The sequence below is a fragment of the Macaca thibetana genome, chromosome 17, assembly GCF_024542745.1.
Source record: "Macaca thibetana thibetana isolate TM-01 chromosome 17, ASM2454274v1, whole genome shotgun sequence".
Taxonomy (NCBI): Eukaryota; Metazoa; Chordata; class Mammalia; order Primates; family Cercopithecidae; genus Macaca; species Macaca thibetana.
The window spans coordinates 75851646-75865426 of record NC_065594.1 but is presented as its reverse complement, the minus strand read 5'-3'; the positions used below and the strand labels follow the sequence as shown (position 1 = coordinate 75865426).

The 13781-nt window shown below is 36.1% G+C and overlaps 1 protein-coding gene across 5 annotated transcripts in view; it reads left to right on the top strand.

Annotated features, from left to right (window-relative positions):
• The window catches only part of UGGT2 (UDP-glucose glycoprotein glucosyltransferase 2), a 248017-nt gene that overhangs the window by 63388 nt on the left and 170848 nt on the right, over window positions 1-13781 (top strand). For all 5 annotated transcript variants that reach the window (XR_007720872.1, XR_007720873.1, XM_050766710.1 and 2 more), the window contains exons 9-10: window positions 1100-1199; window positions 3673-3733. Coding sequence is in view for 3 of the 5 variants with exons in the window: in XM_050766710.1 (XP_050622667.1) it covers window positions 1100-1199; window positions 3673-3733 (161 nt within the window). In the remaining 2 variants the exon portion in view is untranslated. The remainder of the gene's footprint in view (window positions 1-1099; window positions 1200-3672; window positions 3734-13781) is intronic.

Genomic DNA, 13781 nt, shown 5'->3' with positions numbered 1-13781 from the left:
GAGTCACAGTTCTATGTGGCTGGGGAGACTTTACAAAAGAAGGCAAAAGGCACATCTTACATGGTGGTAGGCAAGACAGAATGACAGCTAAGTGAAAAGGGAAACCCCTTATAAAACCATCAGATCTTGTGAGACTTATTCACTACCATGAGAACAGTATTGGGGAACTGCCCCCATGATTCATTTATCTCCCACTGGATCCCTCCCGCAACACATAGGAATTATGGGAGCTACACTTCAAGATGAGATTTGGGTGAGTACGTAGCCAAACCATATCATCTGGTCTGTGAGACTCTACCATTCCATGTGAGGATACCTTAGGATCATTCCTCTGTAGACTTTGACTCGTCATTTCACGCTGAGAACTCAGGAATAAAACTAGCCTTTCTGTGTTAAACTAGTTATTTTAGTAGTATTTGGTAAACTAGGATTCCACCTTTAGTGAAATATTAAGGAGAAACAATCTGCCTCACTATTAGGTAATGAAAGAATTTAGTTTTAAATATTTTCTGACTCTTGACAAAGTAATAATACTAAGATTAATTCTTCTGACATATTTGAAACTAACCGCAGCAATACACATTTTTCTTTCTATAAGACTGTTACATCAGATAAAATAATACTAAGTTTAGGATTTTATTTCAGCATAAAGGTAAAACAATGTTGAGAGAGAAAGTGGATGTTTCTGTTTACTGAGTTAAACACAGTCAGGCTTTCTTAAAGGTCTTTTCAGAATTGGCTCTTTAAAGCTCTTTTTATTCCTCTTCGTTATTCTTTTGACTTTTTGTCATATGTTTCTTTTAAGTATAGAAAAAGCTTTGCGAGAGCATTTCTCTTCATATATCTCTCTCTTGAAATTATACTGTAATTTGTGAAAATAATAGGTATTAATCATTCATAAAAGTATAAAGCTTATATTATTTGGAAATAAGTGATAACTTTACATTTAAAACTTCTTAAAAATGCAGATGTAACAGTTTTAACATGTTTGTATACTAATATTTGGCAAGAAGAATTAAGTCAATTACTTCAATTTCATGGAAATGTCTATAAAGGTCTAATATTATGCTAGATTCCTTAATAATATTTTTCCTTCCAGATCTTAGTTTTCAAGCAGCTTCTCAAATAATGTCCACTCCAGTTTATGATGCCATTAAATTAATGAAAGACATTTCACAGAACTTCCCCATAAAAGCCAGGTATGTTGAAGTTCATTGGTTTCATTGTAGCCAGAACTCTTTCTATTAAATAAGTTTTATGAAAATAGCTGATTTCATTTAAGATGAAGGTGTCAGTTAATTCTAGTATATATAGCTTTTGTGAAATCAGGGCCTCTTTTCATTATGTTTTTTTTTTTTTTTTTTTTTTTTTTGATTAGAGCAAAATACTGACTTGTGCATGCATCTGTGTATGCACTGTAAAGTAGAACTCTTGTTAGAGGCAAATAGGAAAAAAATTCCTAAAAATTTTTTGGAAATCATACATAGTAATCTAAGGAAAAACTTGTTTAAGCAATAAATAATGAAGGAGTGGTTTTTTTTTCCCCTTATGGAGGATGATGAAAAGTATTATTGTAAGTAGGAGATCTATGCCCAAAGTACTGCCAAATCATATTCTTACCCTTTCAGAGTCCAAATGATTGGTAATGTCTTAATTGCATGGAATATTGTGTGGAGTACTTTTTTGCCAAGAGGATGTCTAGTTGAACTGCTTCCATGAATACTGATGTTACGTTAAACACATATTCCATTTCAATAGGAAATACATTTGTATAGCTTAAAGAGACCAGTGCATGCAATGCAAGTTACAGTGTATTATGAGAATTTGCTATATAACACAACTTTGATGCAATTGTATTCTGGTTAGGAATGACAGAGTATAAAATGAGCAACAAGTAAAATATGAGTTAGCTTATACTAAAGAGATAAAATATGTGACAAGTCACAGTGCATGTGCAACAACAGTGTTTTATTGAAAGAAACTGGAGAGTAGTCTACTAGCTTAGCATACCTTCCTAAGCATAGAATGATTGCTATGCCTTTTATTGTCTCAAACACTATTTTGTACATTTATTCGTAGTACAAATTACAGAATCTTCAATATATGTATTCTTTAATTTTGCAAGTAAATAAATAGTACATGGTCGGTTACAAGATACCAATAATTTTTTGGTGGTACCTTGAAATAGAGGAGTTTGTCTCCTTATTTACAGATTAAGAATGAATATATTGATATGTCTCTTTCAGTCAACTTTAAACAGTCAGGAATTTGAGAAGTCAGCATTGATACAATAAAACATGAAATATATATGGGTGTGTATAAATGTCATATATGTTTAGCCATAATACTTTTAATTAATGGTCATTATAAAAATTATTAGATCAAATACAAAAAGTAAAATAACTTTAGTCTTGATCAGACAGTTGATTAGCTCTGTTGTTAAGTCAGTATAACTGTTCAGAGGTTCTGATGCAAAACTCTGCTGTTAATCTGTGATTAAGAAAAAATCGTAAAATATGCTAACGTTGCATAATGGCTAAATTGTAGGCTTGAGCATATCTCCAAAACCACTTGGTAGACAATCTGTGAATGTATGTTGAAATGAAATATTTGCTAAATAAATGAAAAATTTGCCTTATTAAAGTTTTAATTGTAATTTATCTCAGTGCTGCCAAACTTTAGGAAATAATACATACTTACTGTGGGCTGTTTCAAGGTACACCTTTCTACTTGAGTTTTCCTTAAAGCAGAACTTTGCATTAACAATCTTTTAATGTTTTAATTCTGTTTATAAAATTGACAGATATATAGCTAGCCATGTTTAGGAATTATCAAGTTGAATACAGTCCATAGGAACTGTATTTTAAACATTTCTGCTGTCTTTATAAGTGAATTTATAAACTCTTCAAGAGTGAATAGGCTGGGTGCAATGACTTGCATCTCTAATTTCAGCACTTTTGGGAGGTTGCAGTAGGAGGTTCACTTGAGGCCAGGAGTTTTAGACCAACCTGGGCAACATAGCAAGACTCCATCTCTAGAAGAAAATTTAAAAATAGCTGGGTGTGGTGGTGTGTACCTATTGTCCTAGCCAGTTGAGAGGCTGAGGCGGAGAATCACCTGAGCCCAGGAATCCGAGGCTGCAGTGAGCTGTGATCATGTCAATGCAGTCCTGCCTGGGTAGAAGAGTGAGACTCTGTCTCTAAAAAATTTTTTTTAATAAAAAAGTTGAAAAAACTGAAAAGAGTGAATAATGTAAAGCCATGATTTCAGTTTTTTTAGAACATTTCTACTCTGGTAAGATCCCAGGTAACTAAAATTCTTCATGTACATATATTCATGTACATATACATTGGTAATTTCATGAAAAATTTCTCTATTGGACAAAACAACACAAAGCAGCTTTTTCACTCAAAAAATAAGTCGTAGTAAATGATGACAATCCATACTGCATACAGCTAGTACACAGGAAATTTTGAGAGCCTCCATTCCACTTGAACCAAATCCTTTTGTCAAATGATAGCTAAATTAGACCATATGGAAATGTACACTTTTCAGTCACCAAGCATTTGGAGTTTTTAGCTCCCTATCCAGAGTATTAGATTACATTGAATTATATAGATAAGGTCTAAACATTTAAAGAAGGATCAATTATATTAGTATTCATTTTTCCAGATCTCTAACCAGAATTGCTGTAAATCAACATATGAGAGAAGAAATACAGGAAAATCAAAAGGTTTGTTTGAATTTGTTTTTAAAAACATTTACCCCACTAATATCACTGTTTCTGACTTTGGATCTTCAATATTCATACCAAAAAGGAAATGGTAATTTGTGCTTTTTTGATTATTAAAACAGTCTAGGTTCTTCCATTTTTATGCTCAACTACATGAGCGTTTAATCAGCCAGTCTTTCCTGACATATCTTCTTACTTATTTCACAGTATATTCCAGAATTTCTTCTGAGGTAGTATGGTTTTCTTCATAGGATGAAGAATAAAGGCTGTGAGTTAATTATTCTGTTTCTTGTCATTAGTTTTGTTTAAAAGCTTGTCAAGACTGAGTCAGTGTTAGACCATTGGAACATTACTAGAATCCTATAGCAGATAAAATACAATTTATCACTGGTTTGATAAGATTGTGCCAGTGGTCTCTGTAATTATCCATAGAACCCAAATAATTCTAGTTAATACTTGTAAAGTGCTTACACCACGCCTGGCTTTATTACATAGGACTGGTTTGGCTTTAAGTAGTATCATACCAGGCTCACAGGGCCCTAAATAGTAGGAGTTCATTTTTCTGACTTCTTATCTGTATTTAAAGCCAAAAGAGGCAGGAAGGATGGTGCCAACCACATTCATCCTCACTAAAGCCTTCTTGGAACATTTTACTGGTTTCTATCTCATTGGTGAGGATTTTGTCATGTGGCCATCTTAGGCTGTGAGGGAAGCTAGAAAAGCTAGTGTTTACTTTTCTAGTAACGAAGCAAAGGAGAAGTGGCTTGGTATGGTGCTAACTTAGCCCAGCCAGCAGTGCCCATCATATTGAGACAGAGTGAGCTGTCAACAAATGTCAGCTGTTTTGATGATGACAACTACAGTGATGAAAAAGATGAAGAAAAAGATGCATAGTTCATTGGAGAACAGGTATTAGGAACCACAACACATCATTCCTACCTGGGACATTCTTGGCTTCATTGACCACCTTACAAATTCCTGTGTATCCTTCAAAACGGATTTGTGGTATTGGTCCGTTCTATGATGTTCCTAATTGCTCTTACCATTCTTCATGCAGAATGGATTGTTTTCTGACACACAAAGGAGTGGGTTTGGGAGCAGAGGCTTAATACACAAAAGAAAGAAAGGAGAACAGCTCTCTCTCTCTTGTGAGAGAGAGGGGCCCCTGAATGGGAATTCGGACTGGCTACAGAGTGCACTGGATTTTACAAATAGGCTTGAGGAGGTGGTGTCTGATTTACATAGGGCCCACAAATTGGTTGGACCAGGTGTGATGTTTTACATAATGCATGGGGAAGGCTGACCACTCCACCCTATTATGCAAATGGACTTTCCACTTGGCTGCTGTCATGTTGTCTGCTTCTCGCTGTACACGTGGGCTGGAAAGAAGGGAAGATGGAGCTGCTGTTTTGAACATGCCGGGTCCCAGGTAGCCTTTTCCTGCTAGGACAGTGCCAGCATTTACCTATGCAAGCTTCTAGCTTTCTTGCCTATGTCTGCAGCTCGATTTTACAGGCTGTTCTTTGTTAGAAAATAAAATGATTTGGGGGCTGCTTTTCATTAAAAGGAAAACCTTGCCGAGGACTCACTATCTGCCTAAATAATTTCTTCCTAACTGCTATATCAGAACCATGCTGGCAACCTGACTATGCCAGCTTACTCAGGGCCACTATGGCCACTGCTGCCATCACCTTTTCTACCTGTCAGCCATTTGGAATTGTCAGTGAAAGAGTTTTGAAATGAGCTTTGACTGCAGAGCAAGAAATCTTGAACTTAGTAAGCTGAATAATCATGACACTGCAGATAGTCTTCTTGATCACCTACTTCTTTCAGAGAACACTGATAAGAGAAAGACAAGGATGATAATGTCTTTCATTTAACTTATCTAGGGTAAATGGGTGTTTGGACTAGCAGTCCATGTTACCCACTAGCTCATGGAATGTGGGAGAAGTAATTAAACAAACTGGAGTTCCAACCTTGGGGAAGAGGGTGGTTGTGATGAGAAGGTAAAAAAATCTTGGATTGTTCATTGCAGTTGCATTGCACATGGATTGGACACGAGAAAGCCGTGGAAGTGTGTTACTGTTACGGCATCTCATGCATACAAACCAAAAAGTACATTTCCTGCAAAACATGTAAACTAAATGTTCACCGAAAAAAGAAAAAAATAATAATGCTCTTTTTTTTTTTTTTCTCATGCTGCAGTTTATTTAAATGCCAGGTCAGTTGCTCCAGTGTAAATTACACTTTTAAGGATTTACTTAAGAAATTTGAAGGATTTTCCTCTGGGTCTGGGACTAAACTAAAACAAAAGTGTCTTAAGCATAATTGTTCTCACTCCTGGGGTTCTGCAGAGCTCCTGGCTTTGCTTAAGGAGATAAAAAGGATATGACCTTCAAGCAGAGGAGATAAGAAACACTTAAAAACAAAACAAAACAAAAACAAACAAAAGAAAACATCCTGCCCCCAAATATAAAAGGAAACAGGAATAATCTTTTTGAGATGGAGTCTTGCTCTGTCACCCAGGCTGGAGTGCAGTGGCGTGATCTTGGCTCACTGCAGCCTCTGCCTCCCGAGTTCCAGCGATTCTCCTGCCTCAGCCTCCTGGGTAGCTGGGATTACAGGTGCATGCCACCACACCCGGCTAATTTTTATATTTTTAGTAGAGACGGGGTTTCACCATGTTGGCCAGGCTGGCTATGAACTCCTGACCTCAGGTAATCTGCCCGCCTTGGCCTCCCGAGAATCTTGATTCCAAAGTGACACCCAGCTCTGAAGAGCACACACTATGGATGCCGGGCTGCTCCATCTTCCCACTAGAGGGCACCAAGGCTTTAGTTAAAAACCAAGCCAAACCCAAACCATCTCCTTCGATCAGTTGTTTGTTTTAATTTCAGTAGGTTTTTTGGGAACAGATGGTGTTTGGTTACATCAGTAAGTTATTTAGTGGTGATTTCTGAGATTTTGGTGCACCCATCACCTGAACAGTGTACCCTGTACCCAATGTGTGGTCTTTGATCCCTTGCCACCCCTTGCCCTTTCCCCCGAGTCCCCAAAGTCCAATGTATCATTCTTATGCCTTTGCATCCTCATAGGTTATCTCCCACATATAAGTGAGAACATATGTTTGGTTTTCCATTCCTGAGTTACTTCACTTAGAATAATAGTCTTCAATTCCATTCAGGTTGTGCAAATAACATTATTTCATTCCTTTTTATGGCTGAGTAGTATTCCTATTCCATGGTATATATAGGGCATATTGGCTGATTCCATATTTTTGCAATTGCATATTGTTCTGCTATAAACAGGCGTGTGCAAGTATCTTTTTCATGTAATGACTTTTTTTTTTTCCCCTCTGGGCAGATACCTAGTAGTGGGATTGCTGCATCAAATGGTAGATCTACTTTTAGGATCTCCACATTGTTTTCCATAGTGGTTGTACTAGTTTACATTCTCACCAACTGTGGAAAAGGGTTACCTTTTCACCACATCCATGCCAACATCTATTATATTTTCATTTTTAAAAAATTATGCCTATTCTTGTAGGAGTTAGGTGGTATTGCATTGTGGTTTCGATTTGCATTTCTCTGATCATTAGTGATGTTGAGCATTTTTCCAAATGCTTGTTGGCCATTTGTAGATCTTTTGAGAATTGTCTAATTCATGTCCTTAGCCCACTTTTTGATGGGATTTTTTTTCTTGCTGATTTGAGTTCTTTGTAGATTCTGGATATTAGTCCATTTTCGGATGTGTGGATTGTGAAGATTTTCTCCCACTCTGGGCTGTCTGCAAACTCTGCTGTGCTTTTTAATTTAAGGTCTTTAAATATATAATAACAACCTTTCCTTACTCATAATAAGAAAAATACAGATCAGAATTAAACTGAGAAAGATTCATTTCAGAAAGGTGGCAGGGCATTCTGTGAGCAAGTTGGTTTTTTTTTTTTTTTTTTTTTTTTGCATAAGAGACCAGGGGAAATGACAATATGTATTTACCTATTATAGTTTTTGCATGAAGAAATACTAGAGGATGAAAAAGAAACTTTGGGGGAAAATTTTTGCCTATAAGAGCCAGGGATGAAACGGGTGAAGGGTGCCGGGATTGGCATAATTCTTCTGGTGTAGCTTTTTATAGTTTTTGACTTGGGACTCAGGCAAAGATTATTAAAAAAATATGACTATGCTCAAGTTGTATAACTGAATTGGAGTTTGGTTTTATTTAGGAGACAACTGCTTTAACTCCAGAGTACAGCAAATTTCCTTTGGAAGTTCATAATTGTTGTTAATTTGCTGTGAATGGCCATAATCTGCTTTTGGTGATTTTAAATTGTCAACCCAACATATGTCTTTGTTGTTTACTGCAAGAACTGTTAAACTATAGGCCATGACATTTTTTATTTGCTTCAAAATAAAATGAGGATTTGATCAGGTGGTCAGGTAACTTTTTTTGATTCAGCAGAGTGGAACAAATAATTTCAATTACATAATTGCTTAATGAACCAAATGCAGATACTTGAATTAACTAAAATGCAGATATTAAAATAAAGGATTGCACCATACCCAAATAAAAGTTCATGTTGCTTCTAATTATTTCTAACTACTTTGTGTGAAAATTTTACAGAGTTCTGGAGACATTACCTAGATTAGAACATCATCTCCAAAACTACATCTGTAAATCATATTTTTAGAGTCTTATTTTGTGTTATTCCGTATTCTAAAAATTACAACCTTTCTATTAAGATTTTTATCTGATTTGACTTCAAATTTTAATTGTAAAGAATGAAACTAGACCCCCATCTCACACCATTTACAAAAATCAAATTAATAGGGGTTAAAGACTTAAATGTGAGACCTGAAACTATGAAACTACTAGAAGAAAACATTGGGGAAAGGCTTTAGGACATCGGTCTATGCAAAGATTTCTTGAGTAAGACCTGAAAAGCACAGGCAACCAAAGCAGTTTGGACAAATGGGATCATATCAAGATAAAAATGTTCTGTACAGAGAAGGACGCAGTCAACAAAGTGAAGAGAAAATCTACAGAATGGGACAGAGTATTTTCAGATTATGCAATAGTCAAGGGATTAATAACCAAAATATATAAGGAGCTCAAACAACAGCAAAACAATGAATAATTTTAAAATAGGCAAAAAATTTGAATAGACATTTCTCAAAAGAAGGCATACAGATGGCCAACAGTGATGCTCAACATCACTAATCATCAGGGAAATGCAAATCAAAACCACAATGGGATAGTGTCTCACCCATTAAAATGGCTTTTATCTTTTTTGTAGGTTTGCTCTTTTTTAAATTAAAATTTTAATTTTAAGTTCTGGGATACGTGTGCAGAACATGCGGGTTTGTTACATAGGTATTTGTGTGCCATGGTGGTTTGCTGCTATCAACCCATCATCTAGGTTTTGAGCCCTGCATTCATTAGGTATTTGTCCTAATGCTCTCTTTCCCCTTGCCCCCCACCCCCTGACAGGCCACACGTGTCCATGTGTTCTCATTGTTCAACTCTCACTTTTAAGTGAGAACATGTGGTGTTTCGCTTTCTGTTCCTATGTTAGTTTGCTGAGAATGATGACTTCTAGCTTCATCCATGTCCCTGCAAAGGACGTGAGCTTATTCTTTTCTATGACTGTATAGTATTCCATGGGGTACATGTGTCACATTTTCTTCATCCAGTCTATCATTGATGAGCATTTGGGTTGGTTCCAAGTCTTTGATGTTGTAAACAGTGCTGCAGTAAACATATGTGTGCGTGTGTCTTTATAGTAGAATGATTTATAATCCTTTGAGTATATACCCAGTAATGGGATTGCTGGGTCAAATGGTATTTCTAGTTCTAGATTCTTTAGGAATCAACACTGTCTTCTATAATGGTTGAACTAATTTAAACTCCCATCAACAGAGTAAAAGTGTTCCTATTCTTCACATCCTCTCCAGCATCTGTTGTTTCCTGACTTTTTAATGATCACCATTCTAACTGATGCGAGATGATATCTCATTGTGGTTTTGATTTGCATTTCTCTAGTGTTGATGAGCTTTTTTTCATATGTTTGTTGGCTGCATAGAAGTCTTCTTTTGAGAAGTGTCTGTTCATTTCCTTCGCTCACTTTCTGATGGGGTTGTTTTTTCTTGTAAATTTGTTTAAGTTCCTTGTAGATTCTGGATATTAGACCTTTGTCAGATGGGTAGATTGCAAAGATTTTCTCCCATTCTGTAGGTTGCCTGTTCACTCTGATGATAGTTTCTTTTGCTGTGCAGAAGCTCTGTAGTTTGATTAGATTCCATTTGTCAATTTTGGCTTTTGTTGGAATTGCTTTTTGGTATTTTAGTCATGAAGTCTTTGCCCATGCCTATGTCTTGAATGGTATTGCCTAGGTTTTCTTCTAGGGTTTTTATGGTTTTAGGTTTTCATTTAAGTCTTTAATCCATCTTGAGTTAATTTTTGTGTAAGGTGTAAGGAAGGGGTCCAGTTTCTGTTTTTTGTATATGACTAGCCAGTTTTCCCAGCACCATTTATTAAATAGGGAATCCTTTCCCCATTGCTTGTTTTCATCAGGTTTGTCGAAGATCAGATGGTTGTAGATGTGTGGTGTTGTTTCTGAGGCCTCTGTTCTCTTCCTTTGATCTATATGTCTATTTTGGTGCCAGTACCATGTGTTTTAGTTACTGTAGCCTTGTAGCATAGTTTGAAGTCAGCGTGATGCCTCTAGCTATGTTTTTTTTGCTTAGGATTGTGTTGGCTATACGGGCTCTTTTTTGGTTCCATATGAAATTTCAAGTAGTTTTTTCTAATTCTGTGAAGAAAGTTGATGGTAGCTTGATGGGAATAGCATTGAATCCATAAATTACTTTGGACAGTATAGAAAATGGCTTTTTTCTAAAACATAAAAAATAACAGATTCTGGCAAGGATACAGAGAAAGGGGAACCCTTGGACACTGTTGGTGGGAATGTAAATTAGTAAAGCCACAATGGAAAACAGTAGAGAGGTTCACAAAAAAATGAAAAATAGAATTACCATATGATCCAGGAATCCCACTGCTGGATATATACCCAAAAGTAAGGAAATTAGTATATCAAAGAGATACCTGCACTGCCATGTTTATTAAAGCACTATTCACAATAGCTAAAATATGGAATCAATGTAGGTGTCCATTAATGGATGGGTGGATAAAGGAAATTTGGTACATGGACACAATGGAATATTATTTTGTCATAAAAAAGAAATCCTGTCATCTGCAGCAACAATAGAGGACATTATGTTAAGTGAAATAAACCATACACAGAAAGACATACACTGCAAGTTATTACTCATATGTGAGAGTTAAAAACACTGATCTTATGATGGTAGAGAGTAGAATGATGGTTATTGGAGGCTGGAGAAGATAAGGAGGGGTTGGTTAGTGGGTACAAAAATACAGTCAGGAAGAAGATCTATTCATTAGCATAATAGAATGATTATAGTTAACTTTAATTTATTGGATACTTTAACTGGAAGAGTGGATTTGGAATGTCCCCTACATTAAGAAATGGTAAATATTTGAGATGATGGATATCCCAATTACCCTGATATGATCATTACACATTATATGCTTCTATCAAAATATCACAAGATCTCCTTAAATTTATGTACAACCATTATGTACCCATAAAAATTAAAAATAAAATTTTTAAGAAAAATTTAAATTTCAGAGTGCGTATCATTTAACCTTAGGAACACCCAAACATGTTTATAAACCATTTTAACATTGCAAATTTCAACCAGTCTTCTGAGATCCAATCATTTGGAATTTCTTTAGCTTCAGGTAATAGCTCAGCTCCATTGGTTATTAAAGAGACATGTTAGAATAAATGGGTTCCCTCTTCTTTAAGAAAAAATGAGCTTATATTTCTCAATTAGTATTTGCATTTATTTCTGCTCAAGCCTAAGAGTGCTACTAGTTTAATTGCACTTTAAATACAAAAATCTAAGTTTTTTGGACCATAAATATAGTATGAAATCCAGCTCCAAACCCATGTAAAAATAAGCTAGAGGCCATGACTTCATTTGGGAGTTATTCTTCCTCCACCAAGAACCAAAGTGAGATAGACAAATTTCTGTGCTGTTACTGCAGGGCATTTTGTTTTCTAATTCACCTTTTCACCATAAGTGTAGCACTTTATGTGTGCATAAGGATCTCTTTGATCCTATACCCTGTTCGATGTGGGTCCTGGATTTAAATTTCCTGTTCTTCTGAGATTGGCCCTTAAAAACGCAAGTCCTAGGTCATCTAGGAAGCTCTAAATTTCCTCCAGGCAAGGTCTTTAGTGTTTATTTACATTGCTGTATTCATATTCCTACTTACTCTCTGTCCTTAGGTGAATACTTTCTTCAACTCTGAGCCACATTTAGGGGACACTTTCCATATTTATTTATTTTTTTGAGACAGAATATCACTGTGTCACCCAGGATGGGGTGCAGTGGTGTGATCTCAATTCACAGCAACCTCCACCTCCCCGACTGAAGCAACTCTCTTGCCTCAGCCTCCCAAGTAGCTGGGACTACAGGCATGCACCACCACGCCCAGCTAATTTTTCTATTTTTGTTAGAAAAAGGGTTTCATCATGTTGGAAAGGTTGGTCTCGTACTCCTGACCTCAAGTAATCTGCCAGCCTCAGCCTCCCAAAGTGCTGGGATTACAGTTGTGAGCCACCGCACCCAACCTCATTATTAATATTTTAATCTAGCATTTTGGTGCTTTCTTTTAGTAAGAGAATTTTTGATCTTTGGTTCTTCATGTTGCTAGAAATTGAATTCTTACTCCTCATTTAAGAAAGGCCACCTTAAATTACATACGCAAATATACACTAGTTTTTCAGGACTTAAGACCAACTCTCTGGGGCAGAGGAAAGAGAAGAATTTGTAAGTACTAATCTCCAATAGACAAACCTCTTCTCTCTGACAGTGTTTCAGCAAGCAGATTTGCTGAGTTCAGTCTCTTACCTGTTTTCTGAGCATTATTGTTCAAGGCACTGGGCCTGACAGAAACAGTCTTGAGGGATTTAGCAATTTAGTATGGATCTGCGTGCTTGGTGTACTTTCTGTTTATAATTGAGCTCCACTGAAACGAATGTATGAGGTGCTGGAGAAAGCTTCAGTCAGGATGTGTGAAGTTTCAATGCCAGATTGGGGGAAAACAGCAGGAAATACAAATTTACTAGGCATCTGTAGATTTTGAAGTTGGAATATAGATTTCTTAGTTAAGTAACTTTGATAGAAAGGCACATCTAAAGTAGCTAAAGACAAATAAAAATTTTATCTCTGAACCTTTTCATATTAGGGTTGAATCTTTTGCCAGTATTCTGTATAAAACAAGGGGAAATACTTTCTGTTAAGTTCCTCCTCTCCCTCCTCTGTGTGTAGCTCATCTGTTAAGTGATAATCATACAGAAAAACTCACCATTGTCAAGCTTTCTCTGAATCTCTTCAAGTTAGTTGCTTCCTTTGCCTTTACAGAGTAGATCACACAAGTCCCTATTATGTGACTTATTACATGATGTCATTGAAATACACTGGTTTTTTTTCCTCCTAAATCTGTTTGACTACCCTGATAATAATAACAGCTTTCATTTGTGAGCACTTTATAGGCGACAAGACATAGATATATATTACATTTGAACTATAGCAAACCTGTGAGATAGATATAATTATTCCCATTTGATAGAAGAGGAAACTGAGGATTGTAAAAGTGATTTGAACTTGCCCAAATCTTAACAGCTAGTGAGTAGAAAGATCAGGATTAAACCAGGCACGATCCTTACACTGTGATCTTGACAGCTGTACTGAATACTCACACTGTGATCTTGACTACTTTGCTTTAGTGACAAGAACAACCCCTTTTTTACTTTTGTTACTGCTCTAGTGCCTGGAGATGTTTCTAGAACATACCAGGCACTCAGGAAATGTTTACTGAATGAAAGACAGTGAAAATTCAAATACAGCTTTAATGGAAACTTTCATGAATTTAGAGTGAGCTCCAAATATTTACACATACT